The sequence below is a fragment of the Amblyomma maculatum genome, chromosome 1, assembly GCF_055883805.1.
Source record: "Amblyomma maculatum isolate TAMU_Amacu chromosome 1, ASM5588380v1, whole genome shotgun sequence".
Classification (NCBI taxonomy): domain Eukaryota; kingdom Metazoa; phylum Arthropoda; class Arachnida; order Ixodida; family Ixodidae; genus Amblyomma; species Amblyomma maculatum.
Genome location: NC_139344.1, coordinates 370,137,748 through 370,161,292, shown reverse-complemented (window position 1 = coordinate 370,161,292; position 23,545 = coordinate 370,137,748). Strand labels below are relative to the sequence as shown.

Here is a 23,545-nt window from a genome sequence, read left to right as displayed (position 1 = left end):
GTACTGGTAAAATACTTTCTCGCTTTACTTTCTAATTCCTTTCGTCGGTTCATTTCCAATGAAAATTTACTCTTCTGGATTCTGAGCAGATTCCTTATTAATGGGCGCCATATGAGTTCGGATTGGGCTTCAGACTTACTTTGGCTGGCAGACATCACGTACAAAAGCCCTTTAGCACTATTTTCTCTCTCCCTCTTTGTTGGGTTTTAATCAGCACGCTAACTGTCCTCTTGGATATAATTGATCCGCAACGTCGTTTCCAGACTGCATACAGAAGACCATCACGGTCGTTCAGTTACCACTAGGGCACGTGGGTGTTGTCTCAAAGAGCGCCCCGAATATTGTTCTTTTTTCATCCTTTCTATATCCCGCGCTACCTATCGTTCGTTTTACGAGCGCTTTTATAAGTGCTATAGTAAGATGAAGAATGAAGCGGCCGAGAAGAATCTTTGCTTTGTGTTCAGTCTCTTTATTCCAAAGTGCTTACGTAACCGTATTGTCCAATTTTCAAGGTCCAGGACAATGGTCGTCGACGCAACGCGTCATCTGGATTTGTCTGCACGCTTATCGATCACTCTGAGCGACGTCCAGCACGTGCCCGTCGTGTGCAGTTTTATCGCTGCGTCGCAAAAACGTCGCTGCAATTCCGTTCCTGGTTTTAAGTGGGTCACTCAGTTGATTTACATGTAATTTATTTGTTGTCTTTCATTCACTGGTCGCCTTTTTCTCGCTTGCTGCAGGCACTCATGAGTTCTTCATTCGTGATAGTGCCTAAGAAGTGTCTTTTGTTTCCCTCCGGAATAAATATATCGGCCGGTGTCTATCATTCAGACATCGAAAGCAGAATTATCGATGCGTGATTATCGCTGTTGAATGTTTTTGTTTTCTTGCACTGGAAGTGACGTACCACTTTAATACTTTCTGCTGGTTGCTCAAGCCTCCTTTTCAACTCTTTTTAAACTTTTTCAACTGTATTTTTCCGTCCTAAGTATTTACTGTTATTGCTGCTTTTGCAGTGTGATACTGCATGCTACTGCTACTCTGTTATTCTGCTACTATGCCATACTGCTAATCTCATACTGCTACTTTTTTTTTTTTTTTACTGTTGCCACTCTTCTGCTGTTGCTATGCTACAGCCACTCTATAATGCAGCAGTTAATATATTGCTACTTTGCTATGCAGCTACTTCTCTTCTACAGCTAACATGATACTCTTTCGTACTGCTGATCTTCTATTACTACTCTGTTACTCTATACTCCGCTACTGCCACTCTATTACACTGGTACTCTTCTACTGGTACTCTGCTGCTGATGCTGCTCTGCCACTGCCATTCTACACTGCTGCAGCTAATTTGCTGTTACTCCTCCGCTGCAGATAAAATGCTGTTGCTCTTCTACTCGTACTCTGCTACTGCCACTCTGCTATACACTGTTACTCCTACCGCTACTCCTACCGCTACTCTGCCGTGTAATTTGCTACTGCCGCTCCACATTGCTATTGCTCCTCTGCTACAGCTAATATGCTATATACTGCTACCCAGCTGTTGCTGCTGTGAACGGGAACCTTCTTTCAACTCAGTTGCAAGTGATCTATACCGCGTGTAGGGACATCCGTTCGCAAGTGACAAGAGTGGAGGAACGTTGCGAAAAATCCTCAGCCTTGAAGCGAAGAATGCAGCCTTGCTATTCAAACTAATAACGACGAAGGAGTCAGAGTCGTCGAAACCTTTGGAGTAGAGTTATCAACGAAGCGTGCCACACGGCATACTCTTTATTTGCACTTGTTACAAGAGGGGGCGCATGGAAGAAAGCGCCATGTGGGTGCCTCGATTCCATGGAGGCACCCTCAACGCCATGGGCTTCTCAAAGGAGCCCATATATTATCGCTTTCCTCCTCTTCTTCGGCTGCAATCGACGACACGAGTGCTTGCTTGTTCTGTCGAACTTGGCCGTGAAAAATAATTGCGAATCAGCACTGGGCATGTTTTTTTTTTTCTCAACGGAGGGTCAACACTGAGAACGCAGGGGTGGCCATAGAGGTGTGAGCACTTGCTTGCCTCGTTTGTGCGAGGTGCAGGGTTCGATCGGCGGAGCCACCGAATACTCATCGATTTCCTAACGGGCATGAGCTCTCTCCTCGGCCTGATGCTCTGCTTTTCTGGTGCTAAATGCTTGCGAAAAAGGTCTTACTGCCTGCCAGCTGCTTAAGGGTCTTCCTTAATCTCCTGCTTTCTATCAGATGCGGTCAACTTCGGATCAAGCGATTCAAGTAGAATTCGATGTTGAGGTTCAACGGCTTACGTGGCGACCGTGTTTCGGTGTCCTTGATATCTGCGGCAATCTCACGTTTCCATGGTGATGTAACACTCCAAAGGCCATGCACTGAATCCACGGTGCTATGACAACGCTGACCTGGAGCGCTGCTGCGCCATCGTGGCTACCACTGAGTTTGCGTGCGTTGAAATTTCACACCGGCAACACTATGCTCACTGACACAACATCTTATTCGCAAAGTTTGCTTGGAGAGTTTAGCTTTTGTTTTTCTACACGGACTCTTCCAGCAGTCTGCAGCCTTTGGCAAAAGACTATAGCTCTAGTTCGCTTCTAATCTGTATAGCCGGGAGGATAACTCTCTGCGGGGTGTTCTCAAAGTGATCTCGCTAATTTCACGTTAGCATGCTTCCGTGAAGCACTCACGGAGAGGTTCTGTATTCAACGTTTAATCAGAACTAAAGCCTTCACCTTGAGCTGGTGCTGCAACAACGTAACGCCGAAGTATAGTTAAGACAGTCGAGAGCCTCTCCATCACCTAGTCGCATGCTTCACCCGTGCGTAGATTTTGCCAGCTTTCCTAAGAAGTGTGCTGCTTATCAATCATGAGTGTAGCTACTTACGCGCTTGCTTTCGCGGTCGAGTAGAAACTGCCCCGAGAACAATGGGAGGAGATCGATGTGTAACGTTCTCTGCGCCAAGCACACCCGCGGCTGGCGACGCGCCGCGCGCAATCTCGGAGAATGCTGGCATCGTTCGACGCCGGCGGAAACGACGTCAATACAAACAGCTCGGTCCTGGCGCGCCGCACCGTTCAGACGCGGATGTTTGCATCTTTTGCTTTTATTTTCGATTTTTGCTGGACTGAGCGACCGGACGAAAGAGTGCTCAATCGTTTCACGTACCACTCAAAATCACCAGCGTCGAGCGTGTCTACACCACCTTAACGCAAAATACCGATAGACTTCATCTTGCCTTTTTTTTTTGGGGGGGGGGGAGGGGGAAGGGGGGGGGGGGCTTTTCTGTTCTCCCTATAGGAAGCAGCACCTGTGTCTCACTCTAGTAGTCGTTTCCGTGTTACTAGTTCAGACGGTGGGCACCTTAGGTGCTGTTGCTGCTGTCGCTGGTGGCTAGCATTTAATGATAAGGATAACGGATAACGAAGGCGTGCAGACACACGTGCTCTTAACACGAGTGCGGGCTCAGTCACGTGGTATTGCCCCTTGAAAGCTGCAAACTATTTTTTTTCCTGCGACTGTGATCAGCGTACTTATAAGCATCTGATTATCCGCTGAATAGCGTTGCACTTTTCGCCCTTGACGAGTCTAGCGCTTTAAATTTCTAATTAAATATTACCTAAGATATATTTTAATTAGGCATTGCAACATATTATCACACACTTGAAAACTGAACTTCTTTCCCCGAGCTGCTGTCATCAAAGGAAAAAAAAAAGGAAAAAAGCTATGAATAGATGCATGGGTGAAGTCGGAGCGATGAGCCTTGGTCGGAGTGTATCAGAACAGCTGAGTAGCTTAACGTATACACTCACGCCCGGTTCGAGAGGGGTTAGCGTAATGCGGTCAGTCTATCTCGGTGCTATCACGAAAATCGTACCGGGCATTAATTTCACTATTATTATCTCGGGACGTCATCATCTCGAGAGATAGGCGCGCTCATTGTCTTTGAGCTGACAGACACGCGCCGTGACGCACGTCCTCCGACGTTGCGTCTGACTGATAAACCCGTGCGGCGCTGTGGGAGCCGTATAGAGCTTATCAGAGCCTCGAATCATCTTATCAGTTGCCCGGTTTACGGGGTGCTTTAAAAACTGCTCGCGATGAACTTGCGTCCCTGGAGTGTCTGGCTGTGTAGCGTTCGCTGGCAAGCCGCTGATGCAATACACTGTTGAGGCAGTGGCCAGTAATGATAGCGACAACGATGTGATAACGATGTGATAAAGAAGGCTTGGGCCGGTCGCGGATCATCGTCCTTCCATGCAATTATCTGAGCGTTCAGCGTTTGATTTGCTGGTGTCCGTTTTTATACGTACTCGGTCAATCCACGCGCTTTTCTCCAGAAGGAGTCGGGTTAGAGGAGGCAGTTTCTAACACTTTCTCAACCGCCTGTGTCAATCGACGCAGCGAGGCGCGAGTGGCCTTTTATTTCGGGCTGTTGCGCACTCTTCTCGTCTAGACAGGTTTGGTCATGCAGAGGTATACTGCACGCACTCCCAACGCTTCCGTAACGCCTTGCTCTGAGTAACTGCATGCCGTGCAGGGAAGCGTGACGAAAACTTACGGTACTTGGACAGCAATGAAAAGAACACAGGGGCTATATAGCGGCAGAGACTGCGGCAGTATACCGAGATCACTAAGCCTATTTACGTTTGGGGGAAGAGTGCCACGTAGACGGTGTGATGCAACTGGTGATATATAACGTTGAGGTACTCGCAGTTATACGTGGAAGTGCAGGTTAGGAACACGAGAAAGAAATTGCAAGATACTGTGACTCAGACTATGAACAGCTGGCCGCTGACGTCTATAACTGGGAAAACACAAAGAAAAAAAAAATTTAGTTGCGGTTTAACTCTGGTTAACCCTAGTTGAATTGCGATAGCAGTACGGCGGAAGCTTCCTTTGCCTGCTACATTATTCCCCTATCACGCCCTATCAGTATAAGGTGCAACATTAGGGGACACTTAAGCTCGTCCTTTAAAAGCATGACGCGAGAGCGTAAGCTACCAGCCCACATATGAAGGGTTCAATGCTGCTGAACCGAATGTGGAGCGAAAGCGTTTGCTGCTGATGACCGAGATTTCTTCTTTTCCTTCTTCTTCGCGGCTGTTCAAGGTCAAAGGTGGCCCTTCCCGGGACGATGCGACGGACCGAAACCTGGCGCAGTATTGCTATCGCAATAAAATTGTATGTAGCCAAAACGCATTCGCCGTTGGGGCAAAACGCGGAGGCTAACGAAAAGGCTGGGAATTCTATAGGTTGAGGACAACGCAATTAGCTACGGAAATGATGAAAAGCGAAGTAAATGGCCACGCGTATAACGGAACAAGCTCGAGTTGACGATATATTATCGAAAATCATCAGGGGCAAGTAAACGTGAACGAGGTCCAATGGGGTAAGCAGATAAGCAGTATTTGTGAGGGCGGACTAAAAGATGAATTAAGGTGGATTACCAGGGAAGGGAGATGTAAGTGATGCGGCAGAGACTCGGGCAGGGAAATAGATGAAGAAACTTGCTTAGTATATAATGCGTTATTCGGACATCGTATACCCTTGGAGACAATAGGGCATACAGCGATAATTGGGCATAAGTGACAGAACTTCGTCTTGCAACGGACAAAAAGGACGGTGACGATGATGGTGAATATTGTGGTGGCGATGATTACAATGATTAATGAAGCATAGTGATCAAGAAAATTAGTGAATATACCATGTGCGAAGTTAGCGAATGACCCGTGGAAAATCGGACATTGTCTCAGTATAGTGACTTCCCGGTGCATGCAGCTTATCGTCGTGACCGCTATAGAACGCTGTCCTATAGATAAGCGGCCGTTACCTTTGTCTTATCCGCAAAAAGTAAAGCGATCCAGATCCGCCCGGTTCCCGACGGGGCGTCGCAGCAACCTACCTGCGCTGCCTTTCGACATAGGGAGCAAGTGCAGCAGCGGAATGGGGACGAAGGTGCTGTTTCAGTCACTGAGGATTTCTGGAAATAGTTCCGCTCTTGTGTTTTGCAGTCACATGAAGGAATGAGGGACGGAATGTTGGATATTTTCCTATAATGTTGACACATGGTGTATGGAGTTATGTCGAAGCTCAATGAGAGCCTATACAACTTCAAGAAAATTAGAAACTACGCCACGCTTTTGTTGATCCACTTATCTGATACTGCTATTTATATGATGTTATGGAATACGGTTTAGACAGCTCGCTAATCATTTAGTCATGAGCAATATGAGCTATAACAAAGTATGAGCATTCATTTACTGATTACTATATAATATTGTTTCACAACGACAGATTATTTAGTTTTTTGAAGAGGTTTCCCGTGAATGCATAATATCCGTAGGTCACCATCATATTTAATAGAGAAATACTGATAATGTTCGCAATTTTGTGCAAAATGTTTGTTCTTTCTCATATTGCTCATGACTGTACATACTGTCACAACATCGAATTGGTGATAGCTGTAACAATTTACTTGCAGCCTGTCTGTTTTTTTAAAAAGTCGACAGAGGGCTACTGCCATTTTTTCAAGCGCTTACTCCGTGTTAGTCAATTCGGCCCGCATCCGCATATGCCTGTAATGGAAGCAGCTCTCGGAGCCAATTGGGAACTTGTGCAATTGCCTCAAGCCAAGAAAAAGGGCTATAAGTAACATGCGCGGAGTTCATCTCTCGACGCCGTTTACACGCTGTTCCAGGCCATAATTTTTGGGTGTTGGCGAGAGTGATGATGAAACAGCCCAACTGTTCGCGGGCTAAGAAATGGAGAGGAAAGGACACGGCGCTGCATTTCTTTCTCGATTTCTTTGTCCGTGTGTAGTTGGGCTCTTCCACCATCATATGTTCAGTTCAGTTCAGTTCAGTCGTTCAGTCGTGTCCGACTCTTCGTGACCCTATTGACCATGTCACGCCACGCTTTCCGGTCTCTCACTATCTTCCTAACATCACATAACTTCATCTGCAGTGCCTCGAGGATGCCATCTAACCATCGCGTTCGCTGCCTACCCCTTCTCCGGCAACCCTCAACCTTTCCCAACATCAAATCTTTCTCCAGCGACTCCTCTCTTCTCATCAGATGACCAAAGTAGCTGAGCTTTAACTTTAGAATTTGACCCTCCAATGAGCAGTCAGGGTTTATGGTCGACAATATTGACTGATTTGATCTTCTGGCAGTCCAAGGAACTCTCAAGAGTCTTCGCCAGCACCACAATTCAAACGCGTCAATTCTTCGGCGGTCAGCCTTTTTCACAGTCCAACTCTCGCATCCATACATCACAACTGGAAAGACCATAGCACGAGTTATACGGATCTTGGTTGGCAGACTAATGTCTCTGCTCTTTACTAGGCGGTCAAGGCTAACCATTGCTCTCTTTCCCAGAAGCAGGCGTCTCCTAATTTCATGGCTGCAGTCTCCTTCCGAGGTAATCTTGGAGCCCAAGAAGAGAAAATCTGTCACTGCTTCCACTTCTTGTCCCTTGATGCTCCAGGACTTGATAGGGCAAGACGCCATGATCTTTGTCTTTTTAATGTTTAGTTTAAGCCCAAACTTCTCACTCTCTTCTTGTACGCGCATCAGAAGTCTCTTGAGTTCCGCTTCACTTTCTGCAATTAAAGTGGTATCATCCGCATATCTAAGGTTGTTGATACGTTTTCCAGCAATCTTCACTCCAGCTGAAGACTCGTCCAGACCGGCCTTCCTCATGATGCACTCTGCATATAGGTTAAATAGGCAGGGCGACAGTATGCAGCCTTGCCTCACTCCTTTCTCAATCGGAAACCAATCAGTAAGACCATGCCCAGTTCTGACTGTGGCCTCTTGCCCTTCATACAGGTTCCTGAGGAGACAGATGAGGTGAATTGGAACTCCCATCTCTTGGAGAGCTTGCCACAATCTGCTGTGATCTACGCAGTCAAACGCTTTCGCATAATCAATAAAGCAGAAGTAGATGGGTTTCTGGAACTCTCTTGCTTTTTCCATGATCCAGCGAAGGTTGGCAACTTGGTCTCTAGTTCCTCTGCCCTTGCGAAACCCAGCTTGCACGTCCGGAAGCTCCCGATCCACATACTGCTGCAGCCTACCTTGGAGGATTTTCAACATCACCTTGCTAGCATGCGAAATAAGCGCGATCGTGCGGTAGTTGGAACAATCCTTGGCACTGCCTTTCTTTGGAATGGGGATGTAAACTGACCTCCTCCAATCCTGTGGCCACTGCAGGGTTGTCCAAATCTTCTGACATAATGTATGCAGAATGTTAACAGCGTCATGGTTGAGGTTTTGAAGCAACTCAGCTGGAATGCTATCAATTCCGCTAGCTTTGTTCTTAGCAAGGCTGGCTAAGGCCCATTCAACTTCACTCTTCAGGATGCCCGGCTCAAGATCAGTTATCACAACCGTCTTATGTTGGGTTTGCAACCATCATATGACGTCAGACCAAATCGCCCGTCTTAGCTCGTGTTTGATTCGTGCGGTTCTGGGTATCCTTTACTGCGCCATTTGAGCGCGCATATATATATATATATATATATATATATATATATATATATATATATATATATATATATATATATCTGACTCGATAGCGTATATATGTGCGAGCTTTGAACGTTTTCAGAGAGCGAAAAAAGAATGCGGCTAAGTTTAATTTTAGTTATATTCCGAAATGAGTGGTGAATAACCTAGCCTAACTGTTACGGAAACCTCCCATTAAAAAATGAAGCGAGAGCGGAAGACGGAGGAACATTTTATTGACCTCGTGTTACCACGGTGGTATAGTATTTAATGCATTGACCGCTCATGCAAGTGCTGCTCTAGTAGGTGGACATAACGTGAAAATTAATAGGAATCAATCAATAGAAAATCATTTGCTTATGTGCTACTTTTCATTTTATTTATTTATTTAATTTCGCCCCATCTATATGCGGAAATTTCGGACAGGTTCGGATGCCTCATTCTGAGCAGGCCGACTCCGCACTGGTTCAAGCAGTTTTAAATTGAACACCTGTTTTTTATTAATCCGGGTACAATTGCATCTTCGGTATGAAAACGTACCCTGCATACGAATGTTTCCGCAGTGGTCATTCAAAGTACAATGCGTATTGTGCGTATCATCATTTCTATTGCTAAACTTTGACCTGCATTGTTCTTCGATAAACAATCAGGTGCAAGCGCTTTCAAGAAGAAAATATAGTGAAGGCATGCAACTGTGACATCTACTTTCATTTAACGACAACATGAGCAGCAAGGACTACAAAGGCAATACCAACAAGAACAACAAAAGACCGACTAATGAACAACAAAAGAACGACTAATGAACAACAAAAGAACGACTAATGAACAACAAAAGAACGACTAAAGAATGACAAAAGAACAAAATAACGACAAGACGACGAAATACCAACAAAAGAAGGACGTCAATAACACCGTGAAGAACCGTTACGTTCCAAGAGAATGATGCGTTCACAAACACTGCTTCAACTACGTCATAGATCCCACATGGACTGCGTACGCGCCCTGTGACGACACGAATCGGATTACGCCACCTTTGTGAACCCGGCCCTTCCCGATACTTTCGCTTTTCACATTACCACATGCGGAAATTTCAGCGTGCGCGCTCATTTCTATGTAGAGCAGCTGCGAAGCTCCTTTGTTGGGCAGGTTTTATTCTCAGCCGGCTGTGCGTGTGTCTATTCACGTTCCATTGCCATGATACATTAAGTCAGGCGGTGGCCCGGCGCTGCTAAATGAACCGCAGAAATTGAATAAAAACGAACAGCATGGCCACGGGGAGCTCAGAGTCAAAACGCCTATAACCAGCGGGCAGCAGCCATAAACAACGCCGTGCGTCACGTGATGCACTTCCGCGGTTTCTGGGAAAGCAAGGTTAGTAGAATTCGAGGTTGTGCGTTTTGGTTATGTTACGCCGCCGCGGTGGGAGGCTATTTGCAGAGGCAGCAGCACTCCAATGTCGTTTATGCTGAAAACCGGAGCAACCGCACACGACACAATGCCTCGAAGCTGGTTTCATTGCAATCGCATAGATAGTGTGGCTTGGCTACATACTTCTTGACTTTGCTTCTCGAGACTTATTTGCTTCATTTCGGTACAGGGCGAAGTACAACAGCTGAATTTATATCCTAAGCCTTGTATACCACCTAAGTAATGAATCCGAACATCCGCATCAAATCATGACGTCATTTATTGTTTGCTGGTTTTCTTGCCTTTTTTTTTTTTTTTTTTGTGAGCATGTACGCCGTGTAGGTATTTCATTCCTGTCATGCGCGCAGTGCATTCAAGGATGTGCTCATGTGCGTGATAGAAGGCTTTTTAGGCGGACCATATATTGTATAGACTTGATTTGTAAAACATCAAACGAAAGCCAAAAGTTTTGACACCGTTCGGATAATGGCAATGGCAGTAGCACTGGTACCATCGAATGAGCGCTGTGATTACATTCTACTGCGAAATAAGCAAATCAGCGGTAGCTTGTTCTGGGCTCCTAAAACTGATAGCTGATTGGGCGCCGCGTTAATACCGCCCCTGATTGAGGCAGATATAGTCAGATTGATATAGTCAACCAAGTCAAAATTTTGGCCGAAACCCCAGAGTGAAAAACAAAGTCAGAACGCGAAAGTCTTGGTGCACAAAACTTGTTGCACAAGATATTGGTGTGCAAGTCTTGTGCTGACGGCCCCCGCAGCGGTGACTCACTGGTTAGGCACCTCGACTACTGAACACGCGAACACTGGTTCAGTCCTGACAGCGCAACGTTGCGACAGCGGCGAGCGCCGGCGGCTGCCTTTTGACAGAGCCGAAACGCAAAGCTACCTGAAACATTGTGATGCCAGCGCTCATTGAGAACCCCAGCTAGCCAAAATTACGCCGCAGCCCTCCACCACGGTGCCCCTCATACAGTCTATGTTCCGCTGGGATGTTCAACCACACATACAGCTATATATAAAATGTTGCTGACGCTGTTATTGGCAAAACCATTTGTTGGGCGAGTTGGTGTTTTTGATGATCCGTAACTACAGCGCAAACGACAGGACAGAGATGGCGTCCCTCCTTCATCTCTGTCCTGTCGTTTGCGCTGTAGTTATGGCTGTTATTGGCCCATCCGCAGTGCTGAAAACAAGATGCGAGTGTATGTCATCGCCTAACCGCGCCCCTATCTGCGTGATAAGTGTGTGCCGGTATTAACAACGCCGTACAATATATCTCGTGCACTCGTGTCGCAGCCGAGGCAAATGAAAGCAGCAGCGCACGATTGAATGACGTGTATACCTCTTTTCCTGCTCTACAACCGAGCGCATCCACCTCATATTGCTTTAGCGAAATTTGTCACGGGCTGAATTTGCATGTGGTGCGATAACTCATCGGTCACGGACGACAAATGTTCATGCGCTCGACAGCAGCGAGCCCTGTCGATACAGTATGATAAGACACGTATTCTGGTTCATTGTAAGTGCCGACGACCGGGAACTGTTTCACACCCACACGCACTCCACATACCTCTGCCGTGACGGCAGGGGCACCCTTCTGCTTTGCCACCACTTCCTTTCTGTCACTATATCCTCTTTTTTCTCCACCACGTGCAACGCTTATGCCGATAATGATTGATTACGTAGCGCTATTGTTCTCGTTGGGTCGGAGTTGGTGCAACGGCCTATGTGGAACCTTTTTGCCGGAGGTCATGCTCTTCTGTCCTACCTAAACCTCGCAGGGACTGCAATATTCGCGACCCTCTCTCTCATTGGCCCAAATCCAGGGACTGTCGGGTATTAAAGGTAGTCTGAGGTGTTCTGGTGCCTGCCCTTCTCCTATAATGTTTTGGAAAACGTCAGCGTGCATGTTGTCATAGTACTGCCAACAGGCAGTAAGCTCACCGTCACCGCACTGACTTGGCCATTTCAGAGCTGTGACGTGACAAGCTTTGTTCCAGTCACTCGCTCGCGATCAGTGCTGGGCCGAAGGTCGCACTGAGCAGTCATTTAAAATTGTTTCCATTACTATATCAAGTCATGCTAAATACGAAGTAAAGGATCCTTTACACCAGTATTCCTAACAGATTCAGTAACCCTCTGTCGCCCCCCTCCAAAAGTGACGCTTAAATATTCCCCTGTCCGATGGGCCATTTGGTTGGTTTCCAGCGAACTGCCGACTGGCCCAATCCTTTGACCGATTCCAGCAGAAACGAAAGGTGCATGCTTTTAATCGGGAGCAACATATAATTAGCTAAACCGTATAGTGAGCAGTCGCATCGGAAGCACAGGATATGTCTGTCTCGCTGGCTCGCTTCATACTTTGCTTTTCCTTAAAGAGACAAAAAGTGGGACACAAGTATGTTAGCCATTTCTCCGAATGCCTGGAGTGTTCAAAGATTGTGCGAGGGTGGAGAGAACCAGGGGTGGATGGGTAGGTGGGGGTGATAGCTTTTGGTAAACAACAACAAAAAAGAAAAAAAAAAAAAAACATTGTGCAGGCAAACTAGACCTTTTACTTTTTCGCTCAAGGGAGCAAAAAATTGTCGAAAATCAGCCCATAGTGACAATGCGTCCAGGTTCAGGTCCTTATAAATATATCTGAATGATGTTCCGAGGTGCGCTTGTCGCATTGTTTGTGGTGGGTCGTCGCAGTTTCGCTCGCCACCATGACGAAGGGAACAAAGCAGCGCGGGGAATGTAGTGGTGAAGCGATAGGCAACGACTGTCACGCGTCTTTTGCACCGCGTCAATAACAATGGCGATGGGAGGTTAAGAGCGTTAACACCGTCTCTCCCCATTGACGACGGTGCACTTCAAACCGACGCCGCCGAGAATTATTCCACTGCTGGCGACGCGCCGGTGAGCACTCGAGAAGAGAGAGTCCGCGGAGGTAAACAAGTCAAGACGGAGAAATTGTAAAGCATGTGCTCAACTTTCGAGGATGGTGTAAACAGCAGTCGCCTGTAGCTTGGGAAAGCTGTCGCCAATGGTACGCTCGCAAGCATTACGTCCAACCATAAATCTTCTACTCTCGCTCTTTGTGCGTCGTATTGACTGTCAATGGGACGAAAGAATTCGCTGTCTTTCGGTACTCGCTTCGAGGACCAACGCAGAGAAGCTGGCGGCACGCGAAATTGTTTGAAATGTCCAGCCAAAACATTACGGAGGAGCACACTTCTGGTGTTTGAAACTTTCTCACGCGTACCGTAGAGAAGATATTCTAGTCATTTGGGTTGATACGCTGGTGAACTAGCGGCATGTACTAACATACGTGTAAGGTACTTCCTAATAATTTTTATAGGTTACGCGTGGCAAAAGATTTTTATCGCCGTGGCGTGCTGCGTATTATTATGGCCAGGATTAATGTGCCAGAGACTGAATTTAACCTTTACTAATTAAGCAGCGAATGCAGCGATTTGACCTGTAAGCAGCGTGCAACGAAATTTTTGTAAAGCGCAATGAAGAGCGATCTAATGGTGAATCCATCATCCTTCGCGTAATGGTGACGTTACTAACTTGTCACCTATCATTTTCGACATATTAGGTTGGACGTGTAGTCTTTTAATCAGCCCATGCCATCAGCTAAAAAAAAAATGGAGCGGTACTCCATCGCTGTCGCTAAACGGTGTCACTGTCAAGTCGTTAGACGTGCCTAGTCAGAAAACGTTGAAGCAGCCGTGGCAGAATGAAATGATACACAGGAACGCGTTTGCAGGCACTTCCATTGTCTCTTTTTGTCTCGCTCCCTTTGAGCTAACACTTTAAAACTATGCAGAGACAAGCCAATTAGCAACGTGCTTTCGTTTAGACATACAAATTTCTGACGAGCTAGCTCGTGCATGATACTTAAGTGCTCTCCTGTCCTATCCTTTCCTGTGATCGTCGGTAAACAAAAATGGTAGCATTTAAGGCGCTTTTGTCAGAAGCATTCGCTCAAACGCACATGTCAAAATTGATTAAAATGATATTAAAGTTGTGAACTTTCGCTCTTCGGAAGGAAAAAAAGACAGTCCATTAAATTGACCAAGCTGTTTTTCAAAAAAGTGTCCCAACTCACCGTGATTACTCTGGGAGAGGAACTGTCGTCAAACCGCTTACAACTGTTGGCGAAGATCCCTCAATATCTTGCAGTGATTACGCACCGTAGCAGAAAAAAAGAAAGAAAAAAAAAAGAGGAGGAACCGAGAAAAACAATTTTTTAGAAGTATTGCGTATCTGGCGATGAATAGCCGCTCCTAGTAGAGTGACAGCAAAATTGATGAAATAAATGGAGACTTTTTCTGAAAAGCTTGATATAGCGCAGCTAATGCGAGCGCAAGGCAGGTTTGTCGCATTACGTAGTGCATCCTTGAGTCGTCGATATCCTTACTCTGTTACCTAAATCCCGTCCTCCGTATCGTCGTGATGTGCTGACTCATTCGCGCGTGTTGTGCGAATGCTCAGTTTGAGCTTGTGCGCATGTCGCGATAAATCCGGCCTCAGCGTCGGCGTAGCGAAAAGGAAAGTCAAACATTGCGCCCAAACGATTTCGTAAAGTGGCGCGCCGCGCATGCGCACGCGCGCGCGCGAAACGGCAGCGGCGCCTCCGCGCGGCGCACCGCGAAAGCGGAAAGTGGGAGTTGCCACACGCATGCGCGTTTGCCACACCCTGCGGACGGCCATTTTGTACGAAGTTGTCACCGCGAGCGCGGAGGTGATACGCCGCTTTGGAATACGTTCTTCTTCTGCGCCGGTGAGTGATGCTTGTGTGTTCCTTACGCTCGATCCCACGACTCGAGCCGCAGAGGCGGCAGCCACCGTCACCGTTCGAGCGCGACTGCGGCACCTTCTGCAGTGAGGTACCGGCGCGCGCCGACAGACCGCTCGGGGCGAAGTTTTTTGTAAGCGACATGACGTGGTTCAGGGAACTGCGTTCTGGTGCCGTCCCCGTTTCCGGGTGTTTTTCTCTAGAAAGCTGCTCCGTTTTGGCGTTTTCGGTGTCCATACCGGTCCCGTAACGTGTCAGCTGGCGTTTGGTGGTGAATCGGGCGGCTGCCAGCGCGTAATTTCCGCATAAATTGGGAGATGCTGCATTCCCGGCGGCTCTGAGGTCTAGCCTCGTCGGCGCGTATACAAAAAACCGGTTGCTTCTAACCAGCCGTTAAGCGACGAACGCTGGAGTGTCCTTTTGCCACCTGTTTTTTGTTTTGTTCAGCCCACCGTGCTTGGCGTAGTGACAATCTTTTTTTAGTTTTGGCGTAGAATGAAGTGGCTTTCTGTGACTTGGCCTTAATTCCTGCCGAAGGCGTTACACGACGGGCGCTATCTTGCAGGCATGTTGAGCCCAATACACGCGCTTTGTGTGGTAGCCCTGTTCACGTCTAGCTGTACCAGTGTGGAATACATGCTGTGGGTGCGCGTCCTGCTATCCATTGCGTTCTGCTAGTTTATGTAACCTTGCTACGCGCATGGTACCGCACAGAGATATGCCGGCTGATTGCGGTCAGAGTCGGTCTGTCCGTTTCGGCTTGTACGGAACGATTTTGGGCGCGAATGACGTAATGGTGCCGGTCGCAACTTGTTGAGCAGGGCATGTATGTCTGTACCATCGTCGCGGCCTGGGCATTTTAAACTTGTTACCTGCGGTAATCGAACATTCATCCTCATTTCGACAGCCTTCGCGGTCAAGGTCACGCAGAATCACTAGTCTTTAAAACCGCTGGCGCATTCGACAGGATATTCCAATTCCGGCGAGTTCTTTTCCCTTGCCCCGCCGATGCGAGTCGCGTGTTCGAGATTAAACCGGTGTAAACCAGAAGGAAGAATAATAAAAAGAACTGGCGATGTTGAGGACTGAAAGGCTTGTTTGAGCGACGGCGATTCTTTACGGCATGCCTGTTGTCTGGCGAACGATGCACAGTTGGGCTTTTATGCCGCTTGCATATTCGCTCCGGGCGTATTAAGCGCGACGCGAGTGGGGGTTTCCTCTACTGAGCGTTGACTGAGGGGTGGGCCTGTTTATGCCACATTTGTATAGCTCATCTTGGTACTGTAGTTCATGACATCAGCTTTATCCTCGTTGTGTAATTTTAGTAGCAAAGTTCTTTCATTTGCTTTTCGTCACTTCGTTTCGCTCCTGAGTGGCTGGTTGAATGTCCGTTAATGCGCTCTTCTGAGTTTTTTTGTTGTTGTTGAGGTCTTCGCCTGGACAACAGATTGTTTGCTATAATGCTATTCCATATCGGCTGTGTCGTAGCGCAGCCGGAATGAAGTGCTGGCGGCATGTACTACTGGGGAGAAGTTTCTGCACGGAACTGACATGCAACAACTGTTCGTTTGTTTCAGAAATTACCCCCTTTTCTCCGCCGGTGGACAGCAGGCAACTAAAGCAAGATGCCGAAGCCGGTAAGTGTTGCGGCCTTCGTTGTCAGCTGACAGAGCTGTCATATTAAGCATGCGCTAGAAAATACCAAAGTTATGTTTCTTTGTAGCAGCTGGACTAACCGAGTTAGTCTGTGGGCATTTTACTATGCCGTGTTTGTATTATTGCTCCTTTTTGCTTCTCATTCGTAGCGTGGACACTTATTTTCCTGTGAAATATGAAAGGTTAGAACCTGGATGCCTTGCAGTTACGTGCAGTCCGTACTGAGGCTACCTGCCATGTTTGCCATGATCATTTTTTATGGCACCGCAGCCTTAATATATCTGAAGCTTCATTTATGTATGGGGCAATGCGAGAGTGCAGCCTCATTGGCAGTTGTATTTGATATTGCACTGCTGGGATGCTCTGAAAAACGAATAGAAATTGAAGAGTTACAAGAGGATGCATTTGTAAATTGTATATATATACTGTTGAGAGCAGTTGTGCTGAGAGTGTTGTGTTTGTCTTACAATGTGGATAGTCTTAAAGCATACTCATAATACTTGTTACCCCAGACTGGCTGTGGATATTGTTGTGGAATAATGCGTAATGTTGGGTGCAAGTTGTAACATACTTTCGGCAAGACCTGTTGCAAGTTTGTGGCAGACTTCGCATACGTGCATACTCTAGTTATCTCGAAGCACTGAACTCAGACTATCTCTGTTCACTGTTGCAGTAACTGAGGCTCTTGCTGCATGACCTTGCAACACTTCAGATATTAAGTAGTCTCAGCAGGGTGTTGGAACAAACTCAAGGAAATCTCAAGTGCTCCTTTGTTGGGCTATCAGTAGCCTCTTGACATACAGGATTGTGATTAATTTTACTGGTTGTAGTTACAGTTATGGATGCAGCAGGTCCTGGTAGGGTTTAGCGTAGTACTGTTGACATCTGTGGTGTTTGCCCACCGCAGTGGCTCAGCGTTTAGGGCGCTCAATTTAATTTCCAAGAGTGCGGGATCGAATCTCGGCCATGGAGGTCGCTTTTTAATGGAGGCGAAAAGCAAGGTGCCAGTATGCTGTGCGATGTCGGTGCATGTTAAAGAACCCCAGCTGGTTGATATTTCCGCAGCCCTCCACTACGTCATCCCTTGCGTCGTAGTGGAGGGTAGTGTGTGTCTTAGGGACATTAAATCCTGTATACCAAACATTTGTGATCATCAAAGTGTACTACTTTAGCTGTTTTGACACATGGTACTAACTTCAGCACACAACTGCTCAAATGTTTTGTTGTGTGAAAGTTCGTTCCTTTAGTCTTCTTGTTCCTTGCTTCTCAGGACAATAATTTAATCATAGGTAGCTGTCAGTTGCATAGCCCAGTTTGGCAAGACATGCTTTTATTTTGAGTATCCATGCAAAAAATCTCCAATGATTTAACTTGCCCGACAACTTGTTTTGTTGCCTCAGTAGCAACTATAGAACTGCAAGCATTTCACTTCAGTGCTTTTTTAGCTTGGCCTCTTGCAGTTACTTTCATGCGTCAACTGAGAAAGGCTTTTTATTCACGGTGCAAGTTCAACTACCTAAGCGGATACATAATTTACATTATAGCTGTCAAATTCTTGATGCTTGGGCATGCCGCAAATCAACATGCCTTTAGTGAGCGAACTGTATGCGGTGTTGCTACTGAGGTCATTTTGTTTTTTGTTTCACAGTGTAGTTTCACATTGTATACTCGCTTTCGGTTTTCGCATCTCCCTAAGCTAGGGGCATACGTGTTTGCTTTCTCTTAGTCTGTCGCAAAACTGTTACGAAGAATTCGTGCTGTATGGCTGTGCTAATTTTGCTTCAGTGAGGCCGTTCTTGGTGGACTCTGCTAATTTCATGTCGTTAAAATGTAACATATCAATCTGAACATGGATGCTAAGCTTTGTATTTCTTTTAGCGACAAAATATTCATTGCCACGAGTGCCGTGCTGTTGGAGGGAGCTGCTTCCTGTACCCACGGCGCAGGTGTGCTGGTGACAGGACATGTCCTTGACCAGTGTTTTGAGACTGTTTATTTAAGTTCTTGCGTTTTTAAAGCGGATTCAATGTTCTTTGCTGCCAGCACACTTTTTTGAAGAGCATTTTTTCTTTTTTTCCAGGTGAATGTGAGGGTGACTACAATGGACGCGGAACTAGAGTTCGCGATCCAAGCTAGCACCACAGGAAAGCAGCTCTTTGATCAGGTAGGCAGTGTCTGGCAGACATCTTTCTTTTTTTTTTGCATGAATGTGAGCTTTGCTTAAATTTATTTTGCTGCCGCAAAATGTTTAATTGTCGCTTCTGCTAGATTTCAAACTTGCGCAAGGTACATAAACTTTAATGTTGCCAACCCGTGAAAAATATATTTCAGTGCTATTCTGCTTTCTTTGCGGTTTGTATCTTCGTGGCAAGGACAGCCTTTATGTGCCAATATCACTGCATTTGTGTTGCAGCATTCGTTTTCCTTGCAGTTCGTGCTTCGTGAGGTTTAATTTTTTTTTTTCCCCTTCTTGGCAGTTTTACTTTTACTGTTCACTGCTGCCACTTTTAGGGCAAGACTTGTATAAAATTGCAGAGGTTAAACATGGCTAAGCTTAGTATAATGTACAAAAGCAGTAAAGGAGTACTTAAATAGGTCAGAGACGTGGCTGTGATTAACTGGTCTGGTCTTTCTTTAGGTGGTCAAGACAATAGGCCTTAGGGAGATCTGGTTTTTTGGCCTCCAGTACACAGACAACAAAGGGTACATCACATGGCTCAAGCTGAACAAAAAGGTAACCTTAACCTTGACGGCTCGTGGGTCCGACCATGCACTTAAGCGCAGCCTAAGAACGTTCCACGGATGTTTGATGTGTCTTTTTCTGGCTAGGTGCTCAGTCAAGATGTGAAAAAGGAAAACCCGTTGCTTTTCAAATTCCGTGCCAAATTCTACCCCGAAGACGTTGCAGAGGAACTTATCCAGGAAATCACTCAGGTAAGCCAGTTTCTGCTTCCGTGCCAGCTGGGACATCGGCAGGGGCAGGTAAAGGTACTGCGTTGATTCTAATAGGCCAGTTCCCTGACTTGGGAGCGTTGTACAGGTCGATCAACGAAACCTTTGAGCCTTGAAAACTTTATTAGAACTGCTGGCGCAGTGCAGCAACAGACTCGTCACCAAGGTATGAATCTTCTCCCGAGGAACGAGAGGTGTGCACACCGTTGTAGCCTATTGAAAATTTGCCACGAATCCTAAACTTCTGTAGCAGTGTCGCCTCATGTTAATAACTTCATTTGTACATCATGGTATTTAGGGCCGCTTTTCAGCAGCGCCTAGTTTGCATGCTACCGCAAAAAATTTTCATGCTACTATCAGTTCGCTATTTTTGCTATCACTACGAGGCCATGGTTGCTGTAGTGATGGCGTTGCAATACTGTGCATAACTTTGTTTTGTTTTGTGCGGCTCCTGGAATTTGCACGCAATATCTTTGCTCAGGAGCTTTACTTTGCTAAGGCTCGAAGAGGGTGGGAAGGCAGGACTTCGTGCATTAGTATCGTTGGTTTGGTTTACAGCCTTTCCTGTGCTTCAGTTGTTTACGCCTTCTACAGTTTGTGATTTGCATATTGGTGGATTCCTAATTAAGGCAGTAGGTTAATATTGCTATATTATCAGGTCAACCTGCACTCGAGTAAACGAATCTTAATGCTAACCACGTTTTTCTGCGATACCATGGTAGATGTCTTATGTAGAAAAATTGGCACCTCTATAGAGCCTTACAGTCCAGTGTGTCACATAGCCATGTGCAACTACGATAATTTAAAAGCGCTTGGAGAGGTCTTTGTCCTTCAGTGGGTGTAGTTGGGCTGATAGCTCCTGCTTATTTGTTGCTTGGTTTTTCGGTGGTGCCTAACGACTGCCACTGTCCTTTTCAGCGCCTTTTCTACCTGCAAGTGAAGAGTGTGATCCTGACAGATGAGATCTACTGCCCACCAGAGACTTCCGTCCTGTTGGCCTCCTATGCTGTGCAGGCCAAGTATGGAAACTATTCGCCAGAGATCCACAAGCCAGGCTGCCTAGCCAATGACAGGCTGTTACCCCAGAGGTGCGTAGCATGGCTGTTTGAACCACATGGGTTCAATCCGTTAAATAAACAGCTGACTGCTGGCGCAGTGGAAACAAGTGACCATATGTTGCAGTGAAATGTGTCTAGTGCATGTTCGCTAGACCTTTTTTTTTAACCTCTTCCAGATTTTGAGACGTGACCGAAATGCACCGGTTGTGGTGGCTGAGTTGTGTAGCGTGATCTTGATGAATGTTGAAAAATTGGAGATGCTCAACTAACCGGGAGCCTTCCACTATAGCATTATATCTAGTAAGCTGGGGGTGTGACTAGTACTTTTTTACAAGCTCAAATATAGAGTAGCTTGTTACTGGATCGAGCAGTGATAGAACCGCAACAAATATTTGCTAGTTTTGTGAATATTGCGTATCTATGCAGAGAAAAATTACCTTTTCTTGTAATGGTGAGTGACACTGCACTTCATCTCAGTACACGGCATGGGTGAGAGCTATGTATGAGCCATGAATTTAGAGATAAGGCATCCAGGCATTATGGATACCATCACATGAGCCTTGAGTCTTGCGTGTACCGATCACAGCAGCATGATGTATGACATTGTTCCTCATTTCTTTGCTAATAATTTTGAACACTCAAGATGTGACTCATTGAACGGATCAAGTGGAAAGGAATTTTAGTATCTGAACTTCTTGAATGGCACTTGTGCACCTCACAATGTGCAGCCTTGACATTCTAAATACTGCAGTGCTGTATAGCCAATGCTCACTCATCGACGTTGTAATGAAATTCATTATTTTGATGCAGATAAATTGCAACGTGCGTGGTGGTATCTTTTCTACTAGACAGTTTTCCTTCGTGCTACACACTGACCAATTCTTTTGCATTCTGAAATTTAGGACATTCTCGTTTTTAACCCCCTAATGAACATTTGTTAATGAAAGTAAAACCAAAAGTCTTTTAGTGCTCATAACAACATTGGTTGGCTCAAATAAAATTTTTATTTGAATGGGCCTACTCGTTGAAAACCGGACTGAGTGCCATAACAATATACAGGACAAGCAGGGCTCGTCAAGAACCAGAAATAACAGCAGACTTGTTATGAGCAAGCCTTGCCCTCCTAAGCATGACATCTTTGTCACTATTTTGCACACCACTATTGCGCATGTTTCCATTGGTGTGGCATTTAATCTCTGTGCAAGAAACCGTTAGGAGTGGAAACTACGCTGTTTGCAGCGACCAGAAAAGGTCACGAGCCCGCGGCGCCTGTCGGCGTGGGAAGAAATTACCGCCGCTTTGATTGCCAAAGCAACCAGTCCAGGTTTTTTTTTTTGTCGCTGCGGCTTCTAGGCCGCGCCGCATGCCGTCGCCACTGCATACGGCCGCGTCATGCTCCGTGCTATCGGCGCTACAGTTGTGACCTTATCTGGTCGCTCGCTCGCGCTGACGGGAGTTTCACCTCCTATATGGTTTCTTGCTCCGTGCCTTGAATGTAGTATCCGCATTGGACTGCCGTAAAACCAATGTCATTTGATTGATTTGACTGATTTCAGCTAGTCCCTTTGCCCCAGGTACTCGAAGATTGTGAACATGTGAGCCTGGTGTTAAAGTTTATGATGGCTGTAAACAATAAGCGACATATTCAAAGATGAAAATGTAGTAGTCAGAGGAAAGTATACGCATCTGAGCAGTGGCAGTACATATGTATTATTGGTCTTTGCTATGGAATAGCAAAGAATTGTGTATTGTGGGTTGTGCGGGGCACGCAGTTGCGTATGTAGCCTGACACTTTCGCTTGTGAACGAAGTGTCGTCCCCGGGCCGAGGTGAATGGTTAATTTTCCTCGATTTCTTTCAGGGTTATGGACCAGCACAAACTGACCAAGGAGCAGTGGGACGAGCGGATAACAAACTGGTGGGCGGAGCACAAGGAATTGCACAGGTGATCCCTCAAGAATGGTCATGGAGCTTTGGGTGTTCTTTTGACATTCCATAAGATAAGCCGACGCAAACAACGGCATCCTGTGCGGTTTATTGTACACTGTCTAATTTGAGCTTCGCGATAATGGAAAAAGTTTGAATTATTGAATAGATTGCTCCGGAAAAACTGGGAAGAACCACTTGCTTTACAGTAAATTTTTTTTTTTAGATGCTTTTAGACTAAAACAGTGTGTTAACTAGCTTTTGCCATTCCCATCAACGCTTTGTTAGGTGCATACTGCCCGGATGTGGCTTAACCATTGTGAGATCTGTAGCACCTGTCTGATGCCGTAACCTTGCGTGGGCAATGGGTGGGACTGTGGCGAAAGCAAAACTTGTTCCTATGTGCTAATTAATGTCGACTTAACGGGCATTTAGCAGTCTGAGTTCACACGGAACATGAAGCAGGCAGAGCCGTTGCAACAACTGCTAAACCCCTGCCCTCTAGCGCTGCCAGCCGAGACAATGGTCATGATAATGGTTTGGGTTTATCCATTCTTCCATGATATTACCTGATTGTCTTCCCAGCTTTAAGGCAGTGCGGTCTCGTAACTATGCCATGTTATTCGGGATGTTTATTTGGTCGTGTATAAGAGCCTAGCTGCCCAGACATGGCGGCGTTTAGTTCAAGGTATCCGTGGCGGAACAGAATCTTGGTCAAATTAACGGGCATTTTATACAGACCGCTGTAATTCATAGTTGGACCAAGTGGTGCAGAATTATTGAGGTTTGAATTAACGATCTTTCCCCGTGTGCATTTTCGTGCAGGGATGATGCCATGATGGAATACCTGAAGATTGCCCAGGACTTGGAAATGTATGGCGTCAACTACTTCGAGATCAAGAACAAAAAGGGCACCGACCTCTGGCTTGGTGTTGATGCCCTTGGTCTGAACATCTACGAGAAGGATGACAAGTGAGTGTTGCACTGAAATGAGTGCTTTCATGCTGCGGGCGTATTTAACACGTTGGATCGCGTATGCTAATCTCTCCTTAAGGGGTGGCATTAGCATGCCGTATCTGAGTAGTGCGAGTGAGGTCCTTGCTTGTAGTTCTACGCAGATTGTGTAGTTCTTCTAGAAGTTGGTCACTTCTACATTTTCCGCATTGATAGTCACTTGAAGCCCTTGTTTTTGCATTTCTGGGGTATGGTACTCGCCT

General features: G+C 46.2%; 1 protein-coding gene across 4 annotated transcripts in view; it reads left to right on the top strand.

Moving 5' to 3' along the window:
- Moe (moesin) overlaps positions 1-23,545 on the top strand; it is a 122,875-nt gene that overhangs the window by 85,453 nt on the left and 13,877 nt on the right. The window contains exons 1-8 of one of the 4 annotated variants that reach the window (XM_084591786.1): positions 14,591-14,722; positions 16,315-16,374; positions 18,474-18,557; positions 19,032-19,127; positions 19,223-19,327; positions 20,264-20,433; positions 22,264-22,347; positions 23,154-23,300. In XM_084591786.1, coding sequence (XP_084447912.1) covers positions 16,363-16,374; positions 18,474-18,557; positions 19,032-19,127; positions 19,223-19,327; positions 20,264-20,433; positions 22,264-22,347; positions 23,154-23,300 — 698 coding nt within the window. In that variant the 5' untranslated portion in view covers positions 14,591-14,722; positions 16,315-16,362. Of the gene's footprint in view, positions 1-14,590; positions 14,723-14,805; positions 14,829-16,314; positions 16,375-18,473; positions 18,558-19,031; positions 19,128-19,222; positions 19,328-20,263; positions 20,434-22,263; positions 22,348-23,153; positions 23,301-23,545 lie in introns of those variants that run through there. The other 3 variants (XM_084591789.1, XM_084591788.1, XM_084591787.1) reach the window with 3 other exon arrangements.